We start from the raw sequence: 24,266 nt of genomic DNA on the forward strand, positions 1-24,266 counted from the left end.
TTCCAAGGGGGCAAACTTTTCCCATTCCATAGACCCCACCCACCTCAGACGAGAAAAATGAAAGGATCGACCAAGACTTTAGGCTCAAGAGCACATTGAATTTTTTAATAAAGTCATTACAAATATGTACAAAGTGTTTTCAAGGTATGAAATCCTTCTTACAAAAGATAGCACAGCAAACTTGTCATATCAGAAACCAGAAGGGTGTGTTCTTAAGCTTCTTGTCTGCTCAAGCCACACTGTAAAACCTATAAAACCCGCTATAGAAACATTCTGTGCCCAACTCCAGGATTCCCCTATAACAAGAGTTCTTCATTTTCAAATGAATAAAATATAGAGGATTACAAAGGAAATCGGCTATATTGAAATAAAAATGTCATTTCCCCAACCCGTCCCTCTGAAATCCATCCCTGCATCCCTTGGGGTATCTGTGGATCCCAAATTCAGAGGTCTCTCACTAAAGTAAATTCATTCCCCCAAAGTGGGGCTTTTAGTGAAACCCAAAGAGGGGAGAAGGGGACAAACATAATGGGCTGGGGAGGGACTTTGGAAGTGGGAGCAGATGGGAAGCAGAAATGTTTGCCCAGTGCTCAGTGCCCTGAAAGGAAAGCTGGTGATAAATGAGATAATGCTCCTTTGATCATCCATTTTTTGACTGCAAGGAATCCTGGGAATCAACCAACACTTTACACAGGAAGAATCTGAGAGAGGGGATGTGACATGCCCAAGAAGCTACAGACTGGTGGTCTGCATTAGAACTGGAACCAAATGGGGTTCTCTTGTCACCAAAGCCAATATTTTTTCCATGTTGCCTCTGGGGATGGGGACCCAGAACAGGTAATAAGTAAAATGAAAAGTGATGGTACCTAAAGGCATGGGATGGGTTAAAAAAAAAAAAAAAAGATACCAGTCCCAGCCTTGTTCATTTAGAACAATGCATCCTTCAAAATAGAACCATGGATAGTTCTCATAGGCCCTGGTCTAGTCATACGACCATCCATTAGGATGAAACTTCTATTGGCTTTGATTGTGAAGTTGTAGGATGGTAAACCATCTTGTCCTACTGGGAAGTGCCCACATCTCACTGTTCTGACAAATCCCTAGGCTGGAAGGGACCTCTGGGATCACCTGGTTCACCCTCAGCTCAGGCTGCCCTGAAATCATGAACAATATACAGATCTCTACTGTGTATTTAAAATTCAACATGGAAGAAACTTTCTGGCATCCCCTTAAATCATGGGCGGGGAACATCCACCCGTTTGCCAAGGAGACCCCAGGTGATGATGAACTGAAAGCTATGTACAATAGTCTCCCCCTGCTTGTATTTGATAACCTGATCATTTTGTATGACCCACAAATGATGTTCTAAATATCCAAATGGCCCTTGGCAGACAAAAGGATCCCCTGACCTAAAATAGTCCCTAATTGGGAATGACTTCCTTTCATATATGTCTAATCTAAGACTAAATTCAAGTGAAACCATATGTGTTACGGTAAAGACTCAAAAGTCTCCAGTGGACTGAGTAATATGGGAGGCCAAAGATACAATATCTGATCCCTGCCTTTAAAGAAGCACCCCCTTGCTCTTACCTAGATAGGTTTCATCATAGAATCGAGGATTAAAATTGAACCCTTTTTCTTTAATAGGTGAGAAAATCGGGGTCTACAGGTAGCAACTAGGCAGGGCAGGATTTGAATACAGTTCCTCCATCTCCAAATCTGGAGCGTTATCCATTACACAACTGATCTAGAAATGTTTTATTATTTTCCTTTTAAATGATTCTTTTGGATCAGCTTTCTTCCTCTACATTTGACTAAGTTGGAGACCGTAAAGCTATATGGGAATCCAGGTCCTCTCAGCTCAGGCAGATCTCAATGACAATATTCTACAGCCGATAAAAGCCACTGGGCTCCTCCTGTATGTTCAGTAAATATTCAAAGATGTGAAAAGTTGTTCCAGCTGGTTACGTTCAACTTCAAAGGAGGAGGGGGGGGGATATTATTTGCTTAGGAGGGAGGGGTCGCCGATAAGGAGTCTTAAAGTCCCAGGGGCATCCCGACGCCAAGGCCCCCATCTTCTGGGGATGTAACCCATTTTCTATAGCATTGTTGTTGTTTTGTTTTAAGCACTGAGCCCAAGCTATTCTTCCCTGGAAGCCAGTACCTAAATGATGATCTCAGAAGCTCTCCCCCCCCACCTTTCCCTCTGCTGTACCAAGTCAGTCTGCTGAAATCCAAGATGAGGTCTTTCTTTATTTTAAGCCCTGCCTGCCTGCCTCCCTCACTCACTCCCTCCCTTCCTCCCTCTCTCTCTATCTCCTTTGAGGCTCTGCAGCAAAGCTCATCAAAATCAATGACTTCTTAGTGTCTGGAGAACAGGGGGAGAGAGGGAGAGCGAAAGGGAGTGAGGGAAGAGCTGAGAGATGGAACTTACCATCAAAATACAGATAATCACCAAAGAGCCCCCCTTGCCATCCTATGCAATCCCCGTAATGCAACGAGAAGACAGCAGAGACGTATACGGATATATATCATGCGTCAATTTCCTAATACAAATGTCAATCAAGAGTCGAGTCTCCTATCAAAATGAGCATTAAAAACAGCCCCTTGTCAAAAGCAGGGGTCGCAAAGAAGTGCACTCATCCTAATGATGTGCCTTCCCCCCCGCCAAAAAAAAAATGCAAGATTGAGATACACATCTGCTAATAATACATAAAAGCTATATACAGTGAGTCCTTGCCGGAAAACTTTGGGGGTGTGCTTGGCTCTTTCAGCAAACTAGCTTTCTGAAATCAAAGTCCCTCAGAATATAAACCTCACTTTTTTCCCCCCAGCAGGAGGGACTCAAAAGGTAGCTGAGGAAGAAAGAAAGGATCCAAGTCGAAGAAACACAGCACTGACTGAGCGTTTTCCTCTGGGCCTCCAAAGTGGAGGCCACTGGGCACTCTTACAAATACTAGAGGGATCTGGAAAAGACAACCCTTAAATAAAAACCGCCTTATGGTGCTACCACAAGCCAGGCAGCACTCCCCAGGCAGAGTCAAGGACAATGGAGTAGTTACTATGTTAAGCCAGGAAGGTACAGGACTCGGGTAAGTACGCTGCCCTCCTTTTCTCCGACTCCCTTCCAGAAGTCTAACTCCGACATCCAGCAACTCAAAGCCCCAGAATAAGGGCCCGGGCTTGGCCCAAGACCTGGCATGTGGAGTTAAATGTCAGCATCGAGTCAGCCCCACAAAGTCAAATCCAAGTGAAGGGACTGACCGCATGTGAAAGAATGGAGGATGATCCATCTATCTTCATCTGCAGTTGTTTTAAAAATCTATTTAATGTAAGTTTTATTAGAAAAGGCTGGGGGGGGGGGGGAGATGGCAGCAGGAATTGGGACCCTGCCATGAAGCTCTTTCTGCCTTCTAAGGGACCTGCCTCTTTCAAATGCCAAGGGATCAGTCCCATTTCAGCCAGATGAGCCCAATGAACTCCTGCTACTTGCACTGTGTTCTCACAGCTGGGCTCCCAGCCACCAAAGTGAGCAAAGCCGCTACCCACAAAACGTGTTGTGTATTATTTGGAATCTACAGTCTGAGCCTTCCCTCTCTTGCCCGTCGAGACAATAGGAGCTGGAACGCCCGGCACAGATGTATAATACCAGTTGTTATTTTGTTTTGGTTTGTTTTTTTTTAATGAAAACAAAAATAATAATAATTGCTCCCTGGGGAGACTCTGTAGCCAAGTTGCCCTCAGAGATGCATGCTTATAATGATCTATAAATTTCTGAAAATAGTAACTTATCTTAAAACCCTCCGACAGCTTGCCGGTCTGGTGCCCACCGCTGGGATGCCCATCAGCTTCTCTCCTCCAACCCCTGCTTAGAAATCCTATTCAACATCTTGGCTTGTGAATCCCCCAAACCCAAGAGCAGAGCTCCCTTGGAATGGCTGTGGAATGGATTCCCAGGGCAACAACCTTGAGGAGGGGGAGAAATCCCTGCTCACTTGTGGAGCCAAGTTTCCTTCTGCCGAGCCTTGCCACACCCTTATCAGTGCCCGAGGTGTTCCCAAAAGGAACCAAGGACAGGAAAGAGAAAATGGCAAACAGAACTTGGCAATTCATCTCATTTCAAACAAAAACTCCAAACAAGCAAAATAAATTCCTCTCTAATCCCCAGCCCCACGAACAACTTCAGTAAAACGGTAGCACCAGAAAGGCAGTTTAGCACCCGGCAAATATGAAAACAGCACCAAAGAAACTAGATAGAAAAAATGGATCTGCCCTGGTGGGGCAGAGTTTCTATATACACAAATTAAGCCTCATCAGAATGTTCCAAGGTGGAAACACCCCGGACCTTGTGCCCACCCCTTGCCAAGACTAGCAGGCCTCCATTCCCCCATCTGTATCCCTCAGTGGCTATCTCCAGAGGTTTGATTCTGGCTGTGGGAAATGAGCTAGCTTTGTCCCAGCGGGCCTCTACTTCCTGCTCCTCAAACGCGGAGGGGACAAATGTTCATATTGCGAGTCGCATAAAAGGAACGGGAACGCCCGTTCTTAACAAGGCATGCAGAGATGATAAATATTCCTATTCTCTCTTATATATATATATATATATATGAGGATATGTATATATATGGATAGGTTTCTGTTTCTATTTCTGCTGCTGGATGTCTGAAGGTCGCCTCCAGTCCAATTCGGCATTCCCGTTGCCCAAGGTGTTTTGATGTCCTCCACTTTCCGCTTGTGTTGCCACCCTTCTGGACCAGTGGCTACTCACATTCCGGATTCCCTCCAGGAAAATGGGATCCAGCTTGCTCCAAGGACACAGGATTTTCTCCAGCCTGGGGAAATAAAAGATCTGAACATCAGTGACTTTTGCTCATCAGTCGATTGGCATTTATTAAACATCATCTTTGTGCTGGGCACTCAAGAGCACAACGATAAAGCGGCAAATCTTTGGCATTAGGCGTTCCATTTTAGAATCTGGTACAATGGAAAAAACATCAACTCTCAAGAAGCAGAAAAATCTTCAAAATCTTCCCTCTCAAGCTTATTATTTTCTGTGTGATTTGGGGTTAGTCGCCCAACACCTCCAGGTTGGGTTTCCTCATCTGCAATATAAAGGGATGGACTCAATGACCTCTGAGTTCTCTGCCAATTCTAGATTTAGGATCCTCTTGGGAAAACTAATTTCTTTCTCTGGGTCTCATTTTCCTCATCTGTAATCTGAAAGTGTTGGATTAGATGGACTCTGAGATCTCTAAGGTCCTCTTAGGCAGGCAGAAGCATAACGAGGGTGAGATAACTGAATTTTGTCCCAGGGAAGGGAAATTGAAGCCCCATTGAGGTAGAAAGGGACATTCTTCCTCCCCTGACTACACTATCTTTCTCTCCTGCCAGTTTCCTCCTCCTTCAACTGTGGAGAAATCAGTATGTGTTACCTCTCTCCACCTCTCAGCAGTCACACCTCAGCTATGTGTACCCCCAATCACCCAGGTAAACCCAATCATTAATTATGTTCATGAAGCCAAGAACCAAGTCTTCTATTTCTCTCCCAATCCTAACTTCTCAGAAGATCACTATTTGCCCAGTACCCATTATGGTCACTGTGTGAATTAGTTCTTTGGGTAGGTAACCCACCAAATGCCTTGTGTTCTACATGTGGATTTCCAATCTTTGAGTCTTTATAGAACCCACTGCACTTACAGCTTATTCTAATTCTTTGAGTAGGGATTCCCAGAACATGATTTGTGTCTCACATGGCCATTGCCAGTCTTTGAGTTTTGACAGAACCCTCTATGCTTACAAATTGTATTATTTTTTTTTATTTAGGGATCCCCAAAACATGATTTGTGTGCTATAGGGGATTCCAAATCCTTGAGTTATGATAGAGTATATAGCATCAGGTAAAAGGGTGTATTCCACCTTCCAATCACTGAACCAAGAATCAATATAAAATGTGAGATTTTTCAGCCATTAATTCAGAATTAAAAGGCAGCTATCAGAGAGAAGAGAGGCCAGATTAGGAGCTGAGTTCAAGTCCTCACTCTTCACAAACTGTGTGCATAGCCAAGACATGTGTTCTCTCCATTTCCCCCTTACTCCTACTCCCGAATCCTTCAGCAATTCTCTTAAACTACCAATTACAGCAGAGTTTCTTATTTGCCTCAGTGTAGAGTCTTTCCACACCAGGAGGTCCCCAATTCAATTTTTCCATTCAATTCCTAGGATCACAGATGAAGAATTGAAGGGAGCTTTAGAGGTCATCTCATCCAGTTTTCTCACTTTAGAGATAAAAACACCCCAGGCCAGAAAGGGAGAATGATTTAGAGGATCAATCATCTAGAATGAACCATCTATTCCAACTCTCTTGTTGTACAGATGAGAAAATTGACACTTAGAAGACTAGCCTATTGTTGCAGAGCCAGTAAGTGTCAGAAACAGGATTTGAACCCACATCTTCAGAGCTCTACACCAGTGAAATCATGGATCTAAGTCACAAAAAATATATAGGTGATTAAAAGTCTATTACATGAGATGAACCAAATCAGTTCCAATGGAGCAGTAATGAACTGAACCAGCTACATCCAGCAAAAGAATTCTGGGAGATGACTAAGAACCACTACATAGAATTCCCAATCCCTCTATTTTTGTCCGCCTGCATTTTTGATTTCCTTCACAGGCTAATTGTACAATATTTCAGAGTCCGATTCTTTTTGTACAGCAAAATAACGGTTTGGACGTGTATACTTATTTTGTATTTAATTTATACTTAAACATATTTAACATGTATTGGTCATCCTGCCATCTAGGGGAGGGGGTGGAGGGAAGGAGGGGAAAAATTGGAACAAAAGGTTTGGCAATTGACAAGGCTGTAAAATTACCCATGCATATAACTTGTAAATAAAAAAGCTATCAAACATTAAAAAAAAAGTCTATTATATATCCGTAAAATCGGTATTGACTCTTCCCCCATCTTTTCCCCCAACTACTTAGATTCGAAGTTCTTAATGCTCCTATCTTTCCGGTGAATTATTCTAAAACAATAAGCAGAGGGGTTGGACATGATCATGACAAGTCACAACGTTTTAAAGATGAAAGATGATAGATTGTTTATGGTTTCATTAAGATTTTAATCTTTGTTTTGCATTCAATCATTTTTGATTATTTTATTGATGATTATTAAAATTCGAATTTGGAGAAACTGGCACCAACTTGGGTTGGCCATAGATCTTGCTCTGTGATAGTCCCTTCTTATTCAAGTCCTCCACATTCATGATGGGGAGGAAGGGAGGGAAGAAACATTTATTAAGCACCTACTATGTGCCAACTACTGTATTAAACAATTCATGCATTAAGGTTTCTCAAGTGTTTGACTCTCAGCACTCATATAGAGCCTATTATTTTCCTTTACTAGACGAAGAAGCTGAGGGTCAGTGAGAAGAAGGAATTCGCTCAGCCTATACTTGGAGACTTTCACTGGAGGGGAAACATCCTGCCTCCTGCAGCCTCCCATTCTATTTTGGGTCGGCTTCCTTGATTAGGAAGTTTTCCCCAACATCAAGGCTAGATTTGCCTTCCCATAACCTCCCCACAATGTTCTTCCTTCTGCTCACTCTAGTCAAGCAGAGCAAGTCTCATTGCTTTTGACCATTCAACTACTTGAACACAGCTCCCATGTCCCCCAAATCTCCTTTTCTCCAGATTGAACATCCTCAGTTCCTTCAGTTGACTCACATGATAAGGTTTCTAAGACCCTTCCCATCTTAGCTTCTTTCCTCTAGACATTTTAATTATCGGGGTCCTGCCTAAAACACGGCCTCCCCAGAACTGAGCACAACACTCCAGATGTGAGCTAAGCAGGCCATATGCCACAGGGCTTCCTGCTTCTGACTGTTATTAGCTTTCTACTAGAACATGTTTTTGTTTATTTGTTTTTTTTCATTCAGGAGTGCTTGCAGGGAGACAATAAAGTAGCTCTATGAGAGAAAGAAAGTATGCCCTGATACCTTTCAGAAATCAGAGGAAGCTCCTTCTGCCTCTATCTTCCCTATTTTTTTTTTTTAACAAGATGAGCTGGAGTAGGGCACAGAGCTGCTCCCAGTGTTAACAGCTTATAAAGCTATAGAGAAAGACCCTCTCCAGGGGAATAATCATGGAAGGGGAGAAGGGTTCCTCTGGTCTTAATTATCACTTAAATAATGATACATTTCTCTGGTGCTGGCTTATTAGGAAGCTCAGGGCTGAATGGAGGCTGTAATGGAAGTTAGAATGATGAAAGTTAGAGTTTGGAGATATGTTAAGAGGAAAGGGAAGTTTGGGGTCCCAAGTTTCCAAGAAAATGAATAGCATTTCATCATCATGGCTAATATTTATATAACACTTATTATGTCCAAAGCCTTTACAAATATTATTTTATTTGATCTTGATGACAATCCTATGAGTAAAATATTTTATGAATAAAATGTTATTCCCATTTTACAGATGAGGAAACTGAGATAGATGAAATGACTTACCCAAGGCCACATAACTAGTAAATATTTGAGGTCAATTTTGAATTCAGGTTTTCATTCAGACAACTATGCTACATCAAGGCCTAGAGAAGATCATCCATCATCTCATTGTCTGCAGGGCAATAGCTTTTTGGTCACAGGAACCCTAGAGGAGCATTTGCCGAGTTATAGAGTGGGTGTAATTTGGAAGAAGCAATCCTACTGATGAAATTGTAGTCTTAAAATATTATTATTATTAATTGACAAGCATTTATTTAAGCACCCACTACTAATTATTGTTTCCTTCCTTTCTAAGATTACGGATCCTGGTCCATCCGTAGCCCATATTCCATGCCGTAAAGAGTCATCAGAAATTAGTGAGAGATAATATGATTTTTTTTTTGTAAAAAAAAAAAAAAACTGTTTTTTTTTTCCTGGTGCTTTAAGGTTAACTAAGTGCTGGAGACTGGAGATGCAAAAACAAAAGATGAAATTGCCTCTGCTTTCAAGTATCTTAAATTCTATAATAAAATAAGAGACTGAAATTATAATTAAATCAGAGACTGAAATCATATTATATTCTATAATAAAATCACAGGCATAGATTGAATCTACCCCTCTCATTTTACAGATGAACAGACTTTTGCCTAGGGAGATTAAGTGATTTGCCCACAGTCACACAGGGAGTAAGACCTGAAGGTGAAATTTGAACCCAGGTCCTTTGATACTAGAGTTTATACTTTTTCATTGTGCCACATATAAAAGTATGAGTAAAATAGAATAGGAAACAGCTAGTGGATAGTGGAGTGGATAAAGCATAGAACCTGGAGTCAGGAAGACATTTTCCTGAGTTCAAATGTGGCTTCAGATACCTCCTAGCTGTGTCACCCTGAGCAAGTCACTTCACCCTAGTTGCCTCAGTTTCTTCATCTGTAAAGTGAGCTGGAGAAAGAAACCACTCCGGTGCCTTTGCCAAGAAAACTCCAAATGGGGTCACCAAAAGTCAGACACAACTGTAATGACTGAGCAACAAGAAGAATAGGTGAAGGACTAGGTCTTGATTTCACCGATAGAGAAGATTCCCAAATAAGGAAACATTCTCCCTCAATGCAGAATGGCACCATCTCTGCAACTGATAAACTGAGAATGTTGCTTGGAATTACAGTTTTCAAAGTGTCTTCTGTGAATCCCTGGGAATCCTGAAGGCCCTTTAAGAGGGGCCAACAGGTCAAAATTGTCCTCATAATAATACTATCTATTACAGTAAATATTACTAATTATAACTCAAAAATAAAAGCTCTTAGTAGGGAACCCAATAATTATTAAGAGGGCTCTTAAAAATTAAGAAGTTCTGTTGGCTTAGAATATGAGATTGAAGTGACTTCCTCTGTGTCATGGAGTCAGTAGATATCAGAAGTAGAATTTAAACCTCTATTTTCCTGGTTTTGAGACCATCTCTATTACATCACATCACCTCTTCTATATAGAATAGATACAAAATAAATATAGACAAGGGAGTTAAATAGGAGTAGTTTGGAAAGGAGACTCCTGACATTTGAGAATATCAGGAAAGCCTTTGTGTAGAACTTCAGAGTCAACAGAAAGTCAAATAGAAAAAGGGCCTCTAGTCAGTCAAGAATTTAATCACTAAATTACTACCTGGTTGACTGTGAGAAAAATATTGACTTAGAAAAGTTCACATTAATATTGTCATGTCACTTCACCCTTTGTGCCTCGGTTTCCTCATTTGTAAAATGAGCTGGAGGAGGAGAAGGAAATGGCAAACCACTCCAGTATTGTTGCCAAGAAAACCCCACATGGGGTCACAGAACTTCAGACATAACTCAATCATTGTATTCTTATTTATTTTGCTAAATATTTCCCAATTACACTTGAATCTGGTTCAGGATTCATGCAGGCAGAAGATGGTGCGTTTGGCCCTTTTGATGCTGAAGGTGCACTTGAATTAGTTCTTGAAGGAAGTGAGGGATTGATCCTGAGACAAAAGTAAGGAGGGAGCGTTCCAAGCAATTTCCCTGACAAGGACAGGCGAGTTCGGCTGTCAGGAGGCAAGTCCAGAGTATAGGATCGTCTGTGCTGAGGCTAGATTTGTTTATTAGTTGTAATTTATGGTCAGAGTCTCTGGCTCTATTTTGACCTCAGATTTAGGGCAGAAGGACCTTGGAAGTTAATCTATTTAAATCTCTCATTTTACAAAGGAACTGTGATTTAAGGGAATGGAGACACAGCTTCAAAGCTGGGAGGGACCTGAGAGGCCAAAGATGGAGTTCAAGGGCAATCACTTAGATCCTCTCTCTACTTTCTCATACTATGGAGAAGCTTACCCCTTTATCAGGAGGGAGCCGCCCAGCTGAGTGGGGCTGGTGTCCAAGGGCAAAACTATCATAATTTCTTGGAAGGCAGAGGTTATGTCTCCCATAATTCTCTGGATGATCTTGGCTGACAAATATTAATAGATAACAATGATTGCAAAGCGACTGAGTCAGGGAAGTCAGACTGAGGAGAGGACCTGAGTTCAAATCCTAGCTCTACCACCGGTGTGACCTTGAGCAAGTAGAGTGTCAATCTGCCAAGGGATGTCAATTTCCTGGTACACAAAATGAAAACATTGGTTTTAATGGCCTTAGACTTTCCTTTCAGCTCTTAATCTGATTCTCTAAATCACTCTAATCTCTCTGAATCTCCGTTTCTTCATCTTTAAAATATACACAAAACATTAGATGATCTTTGAAGTTCCTTCCAAATTTGGAACACAAGGTTTTGCAAAGATGAATGTTGAAAATATCTTTGCATGCATTGGGGAAAATAAAATACTATTAAAATTTTTAAAAAGGAAAAAAAAAAGATTTAAATCTAAAGATCCATGAGGTGACACAGTAAATACAATGTAAAGGGAAGCGATCACCACCACAAGCCACAAAATCCAACTCCAGTTTACTTTCTAATTAAAGCAGCAATTATGTAATAATTAAAATGACCTATGTATTGTATATACTTAATATGGTAACATCATTTCTCCAGAGAGAATAGAAGCTGTTTAAGGGCAGGGAATATTTTTGATTTTGAGCACCCAGACCCAAATGCCTGACCCAAAACAGCATCATACGGAAGAGCTAGAAAGGACCTCAGAATCCATCTAGCTCCATCCTCATTTCACACAGGAAGAAACTGAATCCAGCCTCAGAAACTTACTATATGACCCTGGGCAAGCCACTCAGGTTTGTTTGCCTCAGTTTCCTTATCTGTAAAACGGGAATGAGGGTCAAATTATATAGGATCTGTAAAGCATTTGGTATACAAGTATTTAACACATTCTTGTTTCACTTTTTTTAATTAGGACTATTGATCCTGGTCCATCACCAGCTCACATTTCATACCATAAACAGACACCAAAATAGGATTTATGTAGTAAATAACAATAATAATAGTAATAATAATTAATAATAATATTTTTCTAAAGCTTTAAGGCTTATAAAGCATTTGCATCAATAACTCTTCCTGGGGGCAGCTAGGTGGCACAGTGGATAGAGTGCCAGCCCAAAATCAGCCCTGAGTTCAAATCTGGTCTCAGACACTTACCACTTCCTAGCTGTGTGATCCTGGGCAAGTCACTTAACTCCAATTGCTTTACCAAAAACAAACAAATAAATAAATAATTCTTCCTGGGCTTTCATTTCATCTTTTGGATAATAAATCTCATTTGAACTCAACTCTAACTTGATAGTATCTCCTAGCCTACTGTTTGAGCAACTACTGGGGAAGGGGGTCATTAATTTAAAGTGGAGGGGATGGGCAGGGGGTGATCTTCATTATGCCCTTAAAGGTATTTTCCCAGTAACAGAAGTGGATTTGCAAGCAGTCATCCACACAGTTACACACACACACACACACACACACACACACACACATATACACACACACACACATATACACACCCACACATACACACACATACATTCTCTCTCACACACATACACACACACTCTTTCACACACACACACATACACACTCTCTCTCTTTCTCTCTCTCTCTCTCTCACACACACACACACACACACACACACAGAGTAACATGCAGTTCCATCCCATCTCACTTGAACTGCCCTACAGGGGATCATCTCCATAGCTCTGGCCTCTTGATGCCCTATGCTGCCCAGACACAGAACAGCTGGAACTCAGACATCTCGGGAGCCAAGTCAATAAAGAAGGTAAATACAATGGCCAGCTAATGTAATCAAAAACAATGCTAAAAAGCAGCCAAGCTCACATTAATGGCAATAGCCACTCTGGAGCCCACGGAACAGATGACAAAGCGCAGGCTTCCCGCCTCTCCTCAGGAGCGGAATGGAGCATCCTTTACCCTGCATCTCCCAGGTTTTCATAGGCTATCCTCTGGGCCTGGAATCCACTCTCTAGTGACCGCCTTTCTTTGATTTGATATATATTTTGTAAATACTTATATCCTCACGTGTTTGTTGTCCCTTCAATAAAAGGTAAGCTCCTTGAGGGCAGAGACTGTTTCATTTTTGTCTTTGACTCTCTAATCCCTAACCCACAGGAGAGGCGCTGGGTAAAGGCTGGTTGATTCATTAATTGATTGAACTTGTTGGAGAGTTCCAGCATTTTGTCAGTTGGACAGATAGGCAGTACAATGGTTAGAGGTCTGAGTCAGGAAATGTGATGAACATGTGACTTTGAATCTAGCTTCAGATACTTACTAGCTGTGTCATCCCGGATCTTGACCTCTCTCTGCCTCAGTTGCCTCACTTGCAAAGTGAGGATAAAACTGCACCTCTCTCCCAGGGTTATTTTGAGAGACACATGAGATAATCTGTAAAGCACTTGCACAGTGTCTGACACATAGGTATTCTAAATAAATATCATCAATTATATAGTACCACTAGTATTATCAGTTGGTTTCGCTAAACTGTTTTCCTTTATTATAAGAGAGTTTTCAATGATGAGGGTGGAGTGTAGATTTGGGCAATAGCAGGTATATAAAATAAAAAGCATTCATTTTTATTCAATTCAGAAGCAATTATTAAGCACCTATCATGATTGAGATGAAATACAAGACACCAGGGGTAAAAAGACACTTTTAAGAATAATAATAAACCTCTTTGCTGTGCTCGGGGCTCTCCAGACTTGACAGCATGACTCAGCTGTGTTTTCAATTGGCCTTTTCCTCCACCATGCTGGCTCCTTTCTCCCCCTGGGGAATTCCCTCCAAAACCTCCATTTTGGGGTCAGGCCTAGGATGGCCACGCTTCATTTCCCATCCAGCTGTGCATCTGACTATGGACTTTTACCAGCATGTCTCAAACAGGGACCTTCTCGCCACTTCCCCAAAATTTTCAACTCTCTTTTATGTATTATTTTCTACCATTAGAATGTAAATTCCTTGAGGTCAGGGATTGCCTTTTTCTCTTTTCTTTCTTTTCCCTCTTCCTCCCCCCTTCTATCTTTCTTCCTTCCCTTCTTCCTTCCATTTTTCCTTCCTTCTTTCCTTTCTTTCTTTTTTCTTTTATTTTTTTTTCTGATATTTGTATCCTTAGTGCATGTCAGGCATATGGTAAGGCCTTAATAAATAGATTCTGCTGGGGGAGAATAGCATGTGCTTAGACAGATACATACAAAGTAAATACCAAGTAGTTGGTGGAAAACACAAATAATTAGGGGAATTAGGAATTAATACAATTTTTAAAAATTCCTTAATAAAGGAAGGGAGAAAAGAGACAGACAAAGGAGAGAAAGGAAAGAAGGAAGGAAGGAAGAGCGAGGGAGAGAGAGGAGGGGAAAGAAGAGGGAGGGAGAGGAAGAAGAAAGAAGGGAAGGAAAAAGAGAAGAAGGGAGGAAGGAAGGGAAAAAAGAGAAAGAAATAAAAAAAAAGGAAAATAGAGAGAGGAAGAGAAGGAAGGAAGGAAAGAAGAGAGAGAAAGAAAAAAGAAAGAAAGAAAAAGAAAGAAGGAAGGAGGGAGGAAAGAAAATAAGAAAGAAACAAAGGGAAAAAAAGGAAAGTTTGGATCAAGTGAAATATATTTTTTAATTTTAAATTATTTCTTTATAGAATTTGTTCTTACATCACTTTCATTTATGCATATAACTCTGCCTGCTTCCCTGTCTACTGAGCCATTTTGATGGCAAAGGTTTAAAAAGAATAAGGAAAATGCAAGTCAGAAAAAAACTAACCAACACATCGGGTCAAGTCCAAAAACATTTATCAAGTGCTTACTCTGTACCAGGCACTGCTAATGGAGTCAGATACTCATGCTCCACCATCTCTTTTAAGGGAAGGAGATGTATTTTCTTATCTATTCTTTTAAGATAAACTAGAATCAATCAACTTGAAGGACCCTTTCAACTCTAGATGCTGATTTTTGAAGTTAATTTGTAAAGTTTTTACTTTTATTATTTCATTTTGTTTTAATTTTTAAAATATCCAGCTATTTACAATATAGTAAAACAGGCATGAAATGGGAAATGGCAACAGAACAGGGTTGTCCAAAAATCCCCTTCAGGTTCTATAAATACAATAAGTTCCTCTAATACACATAACATGCGACTGAAAGGCTATTAACATGGAACTTTCCACCCTCTGATGTAAATGACAATGGCTTGTGTTTAGAAAGCAAAGACAAATGACCCATGTGATTCATCCGTCTCCATACAATGTTATTAAGTCTAGAAGAAGGCACTTTGGATAAATCCCTTTTGGAAGATGAGAAGTCATGGATGAACCATGATCTGCAGAACTAAAGGGATTATCCACAAGGAGCTAGGTGCCAGTAGATAGATCAATACCTTGGAATCAGGGAACTCTGAATACAAATTTTTCCTCAGATACTTACTAATTGTGTGTTATTGGGTCACTGCCTCAGTTTGTTCTTTTGTAAAATAGAAATGATGAAAGCCTTTATCTCCCTTGAGGCAGGGAGACCAATTAGAAGGCTGTTTTTGGCAACAGTTCAAGTGTGAGATGATAAAGGACTGTGTGAGCAGAGAGCAGGGGTCATATATATGAGATGATGTCAAAGGCAGACCTGAGGAGCTTTGCAATGTACCAAATACGTATAGTAAGTGAAAAGGTGAGAATGATAGTGGGGTTGTTAGTAAGTGCTGGTGACTGAGAGAACCGTGGCACCCTCCACGATAATTGTAAAGTCTAAAGGAAGAAAGATAATGAATTGTTTTGGGCACCTGTTGCATTTGAGATGTCTACAGAACATCCGGTTTAGGATGTCCAAAAGGCAGTTGGTGATGTGGGACTGGAGCTCAGCAGAGAGAGTAGGACTGCACATACAGATACCAGAATCTTCTGCACAGAAATGATAATTGAACCCAAGGGAACTGATGAGATCACCAAGTGAGACTGTACAAAGCAAGAAGAGAAAAGGGTCTGAGACAGAGCCTTAGGGGACAGCCGTGGGCAATGGGAACAAAATAGACGATAAATTCAACAAAGGGAGATGGAAAAGAGTGATCAGAAAGGAGGAGAAACAAGAGAGAAAAAGATCATGGAAGCCTAGACAACAGTGAACATTGTAGAACCCAGAGCTAGGATTTTGTAGGAAAATCAAGGCTGGATTTGAAGTCAGAGGGGCTGGGTTTGGCTTCTGGCTCAGTTTCTCACTCTTTGGTTGAGATACTTCTTTTCTATGGGTCTCAATTTACTCATCTGTAAAATGAAAACTAGATGAATTCTAAAGTCCAAAATGACCCCAAGAGTTCATGTTGTCACCCCTGTTAAGATTGTAAGCTCCTTAAGGGCAGGGACTGTCTTGCCTCTTTATAATCTCATTGCTTAGCATGGTACCTAGCACATAGTAGGTGCTTAACTAATATTTGCTGAACTGAATTAAAATTTATTCTATCCATGCAGGCTTCATATTTTATGTCCTTTTCACCCATCCATATGGCAACATCAAATCAACACTACCACGGTTTCTGGAAACACATCTAGTCAGATTTACTAAGCTCCTACTGTGTATCAGGCATTGTCCTGAAATACTGAGATTACAAATATTAGTAGAAAGACTTACACACCTAGAAAGCAGGTAGGTGGTGCAGCAGATGGAGCAATGAGGCCTGGAATCAGAAAGGCTCATCTCCCTGAGTTCAAATCCTCAGAATTTTACTAGCTGTGTGACCCTGAGCAAGTCACTTCCCCCCACCTCAGTTTCCTAATCTATAAAATGATCTGGAGAAGAAAATGGCAAACTACTCCAGCATTTTTGCCAAGAAAACCCCAAATGGGAACATGAAGAGCTGGATACAAGTGAACAAGTTATCAAGAAGCTTACATTCTTTTTTTTAATCATAGCTTTTTATTTTCAAAATACATACCAAGATAATTTTCAACCAGAATGTAGAAAGATAACACATAAAAGAAGGCTGGAAAATGGGGAGAACATTGAGGAATAGATGCAAAAATCCAAACCATCAGGAGTGCAGGTCTTAACCACAGACTCTGCTTTCAGTCGTCATCCCTGTGACTCCTTCCCTAGCCCCCACTCCTCCACAAGTGGCCTGTTGAGGACAGGCTCTGTCTTACATTTCTGCCCTTGATACTTTGCACCCAAAAGGCACTTAATGTATCAATGAGTTTTTCATTCATTCATTTTGAGATTTTGATCTGGAAAGGATCATCTTAGAGATCATCTCAGCGGCTTCATTTTATAGTTGAAACTGGTAAGCTCAGAGACTTATAACTTAAAAGAACCTGGGAAATCATCTAGTTCAATGGGTGGCAAATTCAAGTCAGGCCTATTGACTTAGATTAACATTACGCCGTATTGTATTTTTATTATTCTCATAAATGTTTTTCATTCACATTTTAATATGATTCAGCAGCACTTAGGTGTTTTGCTGTCCACTTGCCACCCATCAAAACTAGGATTCAACACTTCTGATGCCCTCATCTCACATGGGAGAAAACAAGCCCAGGGAGGGAGCTAAGGTACAATTCCAACTCCAGTCTTTCCCAAGCCAAAGCCTGTTCTGTATTTGCTAAAGTGTGCCTGTCCTAGGTTTGTTAACCTTGAAAGAAGTAAAGTTGGGACGAAGACAGAGAAAGAGATAAAGAGAAAGAGACAGACAGGCAAAGAAAGATAAGGAGAGAGAGAGAGAGAGAGAGAGAGAGAGAGAACAAGAACACAGGGATGTGAAAAGTCTAGCTATGAAGAGGTACTTTTGCCCCAGTCACATCCACAAGGTGAGCTGCTTGTTAACTTTGAAAGAAGCAAAGTTGGGGAAAAGAGAGAGAGAGAGAAGAGAGGGGAGGAAAAAAGACATGCAGAGACCGACAAAAACAGACAGAGAGTCAGAGACATACAGAGAGAGAGGGAAGGAGGGGGAGAGAGGCAGAGAAAGGGGGGAGAGAAAGGGAAGGAGAGAGGGAGGGAGAGAGAGACACACAGAGAGAAACAAGAGAGAGAAACAGAGAAAGAGAGATACAGAGACAGACAGAGGGAGACAGAAAGGACAGAGACAGAGGGAAGGAGGGAGAGAGAGACAGAAAAAGGGGGGAGAGAAAGGGAGGGAGAGAGGAAGAGACAGACAGAGAGAGACAGAGACAGAGACAGAAACAGAGAGACAGGAGAGGAGGGGGAGAGTTTCGGAGAAAGGGGGAGAAATAAAGGGAGGGAAGGAGGGAGGGAGGGAGAGAGAGAGAGAGAGAGAGAGAGAGAGAGAGAGAGAGAGAGAGAGAGATATCAAGGACACAGGGACGAGAAAAGTCTGTGATGAGGTGCTTTTGCCCCATCACACCGGTGAGCGAGCTGCTGCTGCTGGTGTATTTCATTATCCCCACGTACAGTTGTATTTACATCCACAGCTCAGTCACTTGTGACTTGGAATCTCACCAGGAGAGTTGGCCAGCTTCACGCCGGAACATGTGGCGATCGGGAGGAGGGCTGTGTCATTAGCTGCCTGTTTCCCTCACATCTGGACATTTCCCTGAGGTTCCTCCAGCTCACTAACCACATGTCTTCCTGAGAAGCCCCCTCTCCCCTTCCCCCAAGTTAAAGGCGCCCTCAAAGTCTTTGCAGAAGTGAAACACGAGGTGGGAGGGAGGAAGAGACTTGCAAACTCACCTTTAAGCTCCTCTATTTGGCCCCATCTGCCTCCACTCCATCTTTCCTGCCTTTCTCAGCTCCGGCTTCCCATGCCTTTCCCAATTAACATGTGCCCATAAAAGTATATGCAAAATACGAACAAAATGCAAGAGCTATTAGGGGAACATTAGCAATAGGGAGAGAAGGGGGAAGGGAGAGGAATCAGGAAAGTCACTTTTTATTTATTTAATTTTTATTTTTTGCAAGGTAATTGGGATGACATGACTTATCTAGGGTCACACAGCAAGTTCCTGTTAATCTGAGGCTGGATTTGAACTCGGGTCCTCCTGGCTCCAGGGATGGTACTCTATCTGCCCCCTAGTCACTCATTTTTGAAAGAAGGTCCAATTGATTATTGCTGGCATTTAAATTGATTTTATGATTTGCAATGATCTTTATCAACTTTATCTTCTTTGATACTCATGGGGTTCCCAGCAACATTGTCAAGCAGACACTAAAAGCTGTTTTATCCACCCCAATTTGGGGAGAAGGTGATAGTATTGATATAGGGAAATTCTGGAGAGTTAACGCCATCTCCTAGTGCCAATCAGTCCCTGCTTGGTAATTTACAATGTCCAACAATTGCCTGGGAGGAGTGAGAGATTAAATGGCTTATCCAAGATCATATAGTCATGGGGCATCAAGAAAACTATTATTACTGTTAATAGTGGCAATGATAATATAGTAGTATAAACAGACATCATTGCCCAGTATTTAGCAAGTTGACCTCAGAATTAAGAAAACTTGTGTTCAAGTCCCAAGTTTGACCCATCTTGGCTGTGTGACCACAGGAGACCATTTCTACCTCTCATCCAAGAAGTGTTGACCTTTGGCTAAGGGAGTTCCATCACTGAGGAGGTTACAGAGTCAGGGAAATCACAGGTCCAGTTCCTACCCCCAGCCCATTCTTTTTCTTACCAGGAAAGATCTGGTCACCTCCGCCCCACAGCCCTAGAATGGGCTCTGAAATCCTGATCCATCCAATCAATACCTGTGCCTTCTACTTGGGGGATGAGGTTTCCTCTCGATACTTGAATAACCTGTGATTTCATACTCTTTTGACCAATACCAATCGCTGCTGCTTTGTATTTTGGGAGATGAATCGATCTCTTTCCCCCTAACTAATTCTAGTTTAGACTAAGGCAGCCACACAGCTCACCACGAGGTCCTTACTCTAACCCCTTCCGCTTTGGGGGAACCTGCCAGTGTTTATGTGATGAGGACAGATTTTTTTTTTTTTTCCTGGAACAGAAGCCAGGTTCATCTTCCGGCCAGGATGAGAAACGAGAAGGGTACTTCAGTGGAGTCCAAATAAAATTAAAGAAGTTGTTATTGTTGTTTTAAGAAGGATATTCAAAGGCTAGCAACTTCCTCAGTTCGGCTCCAAAAAAATCATAGCAACTAGGTGGATTAGGGCGCTGGAAAGAAGTTAAAATAGTGTCTCGGTGGATTACTAGATGTGTGATCCTGGGTGAGTCATTTAACCTGCCTTAGTTTTTTCTTCTATAAATGGGTGTGTATGTGTGTGTGATTAATGATAGCACCAACCTCATAGGGTTATTGTGAGGATCAAATGGGATAATTATGTAAGGTGCTTTGCAAACCTTAAAGCACTATCTAAATGCTATTATTAACATCATGATCATTTTAGATGAGGGCTGGAAGGGTACAGATGGGAAAACTGAGGCTTAGTGACTGGTCCCCGATCATTTGATTAATGATAAAGACGGGAAATCTGGCACCAAATGTAATTCTCTGGAGCAGCCTGCCTCTCCTCTGGGGTACAGAGGCTGCCTGGTCACCTAAGTCTCAGACTAATCTCCACAGCGCTGCCAGCGATCTGAGCTCCTCCCGAGAGCCGGGCATTTGCTCCCATGCCCAGTCAGGACCTCAGAGCACTGGTTCCCGGGCAGGGCGTCTGCCCGGGGCTGGGAATGGGGAACCCCCGCAATTCCTCTGCCGGGAGACCTCTCCTCCGGCTTAGCCCCAATCAGCCCCAGCCGAGCGCATCCTCCCTCCCTCCCTCCCGCCGAGCGCCTCGGGCAGCAGTCCCTTCCCAAGCGTCCTCCCAGCCTACGGGCAGCCTGCCACCCCGGGGCCAAGAGCATCTCCAGCCCTACCTCCGCCCTGAGCTGGCCGCGCAGCCCGCCCGCCCGCCTCTGGCGCCTCTGGGACGCCAGCCCCCCATCACCCTTCTGGCTCCGGCCGGGTCAGGCAGCTCCCCGAAGCACGCGGGGCTGCAGAAACCCCCTCTGCGCTCACAATCCCGCGCCCCGAACCCCAAGCCCAGGGAGCGGGAAGAAGCTGTCCCCTGACAGCGCTCAGCGCCCGTTTCTCTACCCCCATCTATCTCCTGTCTTCTTTCACTCATGGTCTTTTTTCTCCTGGTTTTTCTTAATCATTTCTCTTACCTTCTGCGTGGTACAGAAATGGGTTCAAAGCCCGTCTCTCAAGCTCTACTACGATTAATTCAATAATGAATGAAGTGAAACTTCCTCGGTTTCCTCATCTATAAAATGCGGGGCTTGGACTAAATGTACATTTCCTCCAAGACCTCTCCGAGTTCTAGAACTTGGGACAGGGTGGATCCTCCCGATTTAGTTCTCCTCCTCTCAGTTTAACTTTGTTAAATGAGGGGATCGAACTCCAAGCTCTGCGATCTACCACACCCTATACCCCCAGAGCTAATAGATCTTAATCTAAGTGTCCTCTCGCCTCTGAAATTCGTTAATCTGAGCGCCCTCTCGGCTCTGACAAGCTAATGTTCTAAGGTCTCTCTCTGTTATTCTCTGTTCTAAGAATCCTCTCAGCTAATGTCCTAAAGTCTCTGACATTCTCAGTTCTAAGCACCTTCCCGGTTTTGACAAGCTAATGTTCTAAGGTCTCTGTCTGCCATTCTCACTTCTAAGAGCTTTCCCGGCTCTGACAAGCTAATGTTCTAAGGTCTCCAGCATTCTCGGTTCTGAGTCCTCCAAGTCTGACTTGTTAATGTTCTAAAATCTTTCTGTGGCGTTCTCGGTTCTAAGAGCTCTCCCAGGTCTAACCTTCGATGTTCTAAGGTCTCTATCAGCTCTAACATTTTATGCTCAGCTCTAGCATCCTTTGAATCCGATCTAAGGGACTCTTCAACTATAACTATCTAGGATTCCTCTTCCTCTTCTTTCTCTATATTTCCTTCTTCATTTTTCTTATCCTTTCTATCCATTATTTTGCTCTTCAGAAAGTTGTTCCCTGTTCCACGCAGAAAACAGACTAAACCCGGGGCTAGACAGGGAGGGCAGCTTCTCCGCGCCTCAAAGGGAAAGAGAGATCCGCAAGTGGCGGATCTTGCTCCCGCTTTGGGCAGGAGTGGGACCCGAGCCTTTTCCCTCTGCCACAGGTTAGTCTAGCGGAGTAACTTTCCCAGAGGTAGCAGACATGGAGAAACTCACAGGCTCTCTTCTGAGAGGATTCGGCTTCCCCAAAAGCCCCCGTCACCCCCTCTTCCCACCTCATAAACATCACACTATTACGACCCCTCAGGAATGAGCCGATGTGAGCCGGCCTCCCCCCTCTCCCCCGCCCCCTGCCCAATCCAGAGAGTAGGGACTCGGTACTCCGCTCCAGCCTGCGAGCCCCAATACCTGAAGGAGCCAGTCCGGGGATGCGCAATGCACTCCCCGGCCGGGACCTCGGGCGTTCGTGCAGGCGTTGGGGCTTTCTCAATAGCGCCTTTTCCACGGATTACCACTAGTGAGCCTCCCAGCCCCGCCGGGCTCAGCCTTCTTCTCTTCCAGGTCCCCATTGCCAATTTCCCTCAAGGGCACCCCCCACACACACACTTCCCTCCTCCAGCTGCTGCACCTCCTAGCTCTGCCCGGTTTTTCAGCCTCCAGTGGGACAGACCTGCCGAGCACCCAGCACCCAGCACCCAGCAGGGTTCAATGCTTCTTAGGAGACAGGCCGTCCCGGACCGTCCCTCTTCTCCCGCCCCTCAAAGGGGACTGAATGACTGACTACCCGTAAGCCCAAACCTCCAGGGCCCTTCCCAGGCAGGCTGGCGACCAGGACAAGTTCCTGGAGGGCCGTCTTTGGAGGTCCCATGTGGGACACGAGATGTGAGATAGAAGGAGGAGGCAAAAGTTGGCCAAGTCCAAAGAATGGCCTAAGCTAAGAGAGGTAGAAGGAGGCAGGGAGAAAATGAGAGAGAAGGAGAGAGAGAGAGAGAGAAGGAGAGAGAGAGAGAGAGAGAGAGAGAGAGAGAGAGAGAGAGAGAGAGAGAGAGAGAGAATAGAGGGACGGGCGCAAACTCCAAGAAATCAAAGGAAGGTTCGGAAGAAAGATAAAGAAGGACAGAGCAGAAAGGAGGGGAGAGACTGACACGCAGAGAGGAGACAAGAAAAGGGCAAAAAAGAGAAGAGAAGGGGAGAGGAAAGAAAAAAGAGAGTAGATGGGAAACAAACGTACCGACTAGGAGGACGGAAGAGTAAAGGGGGTAACAGGGAGAGGGAGGGAGAAGCGGGGAGTGGAGCGGAGACACTGAGGGACAAACTTGGTCCTGTCCAGGGCTTGCCCAGCGCGGCTGGCGTGGGCAGGACCGGCCCCTGAGTCCCGGCCAGCCCCGGCTAGCAGGTCCCCGGCCCGGCCCCAGGACAGTACCTGTTGCTTGGGCTCCGGCTCAGTCTCCGCTTCGGCCCCCCGCCAAGAAGCCCCCGCGCTCCTACAAGTTCCTCCTCCGGAGCAGCCAGGCCGCCAGCGCCGCCACCTGAGCGGCCGCGCACAGCCAAGCCCAGTAGGCGGGGAGCCCGCCGCCGCTGCCCGCCGCCTCGGCTGAGGCCCGCCGGCTCCGCGCCCGGCGCCGCCACATGATCCGCTCCTGCAGCTCGTCCCCGAGCGCCTTGAGGCGGGCGCCCGTGAGCTGCGCCGCCGCCGCCGCGCGCTGCTCGAGGCGGTCCGAGCTGCAGGCGCACACCGCCGGGGGGCCGCGACCGCGGTGCAGAGGGCACGGGCACATGACGGACGCCTCCCGCGCTCCTCCTCCTCCTCCTCCTCCTCCTCCTCCTCCTCGGGCTCGACTCGCTAGCTCCGCTTCGCCCGCCTGGCCCCGGCTCGGCCCCCGGTGCCCTTCTCCGCCCGCGGGCACCTTCTTTCCTTAGCACCGCTGCGCGTCCAGCCGCGTGCGCTCCGGCTGCGCCTTGATGCGCTCCGGCCCCGGCTCCGCACACCAAGTTTCCGTGTTTGTGTACGTGTGTGAGTGTGTGTGGTGTGGCAGGCGGGCGCTGGTGGGGCGGACGACGGCGCTATTATTAATTAAAGTGTCACATGGTAAGGGGGGAGGGTTGGGAGGGGGGTTACATCATCCGGCCCCGGGGGGGCTGGAGGCAGAAGAAACCGAGAGGTAACTTTTAACCCTTCGTGTGCCGGGAGCTAGGTTGGGCTGGGGCTGGGCGGGGGGCGACAGACTCCTCCCAGCCGGAGCCGTCCGCCCGACCACGATCGGACAGCCCGGTGCGTTGCCGGGGACACCTGCGGAGACCAAGAACGGAGCTCCGGGTGTGATTTCCTCCTCTGTTTTGCTTTGGAGCTCTCTCGCTTTCCGCCCTGGCAAGAGGCCGTGTCGCTAGTGGAAACCAAATTCTTCTTATTATTCAAGAGTGTGTTTATTTGGGGAG

General features: G+C 44.3%; 1 protein-coding gene across 1 annotated transcript; it reads right to left on the reverse strand.

The window, feature by feature from the left end:
* HRK (harakiri, BCL2 interacting protein) lies at window positions 1-23,608 on the reverse strand. The gene is made up of 2 exons (XM_031948663.1): window positions 23,254-23,608; window positions 1-4,832 (listed from the first exon to the last, which is right to left on the reverse strand). Exon 1 carries the CDS (start codon window positions 23,606-23,608, stop codon window positions 23,315-23,317), a length of 294 nt encoding a protein of 97 aa, XP_031804523.1. The 3' UTR covers window positions 1-4,832; window positions 23,254-23,314.
* Window positions 23,609-24,266: the final 658 nt, after the last annotated feature.

The sequence above is a fragment of the Sarcophilus harrisii genome, chromosome 1 (assembly GCF_902635505.1).
Source record: "Sarcophilus harrisii chromosome 1, mSarHar1.11, whole genome shotgun sequence".
Classification (NCBI taxonomy): Eukaryota; Metazoa; Chordata; class Mammalia; order Dasyuromorphia; family Dasyuridae; genus Sarcophilus; species Sarcophilus harrisii.

Bases quoted from the DNA above. Each gene is read 5' to 3' on its own strand.
- HRK (XM_031948663.1), bottom strand. From the start codon at position 23,608: ATGTGCCCGTGCCCTCTGCACCGCGGTCGCGGCCCCCCGGCGGTGTGC.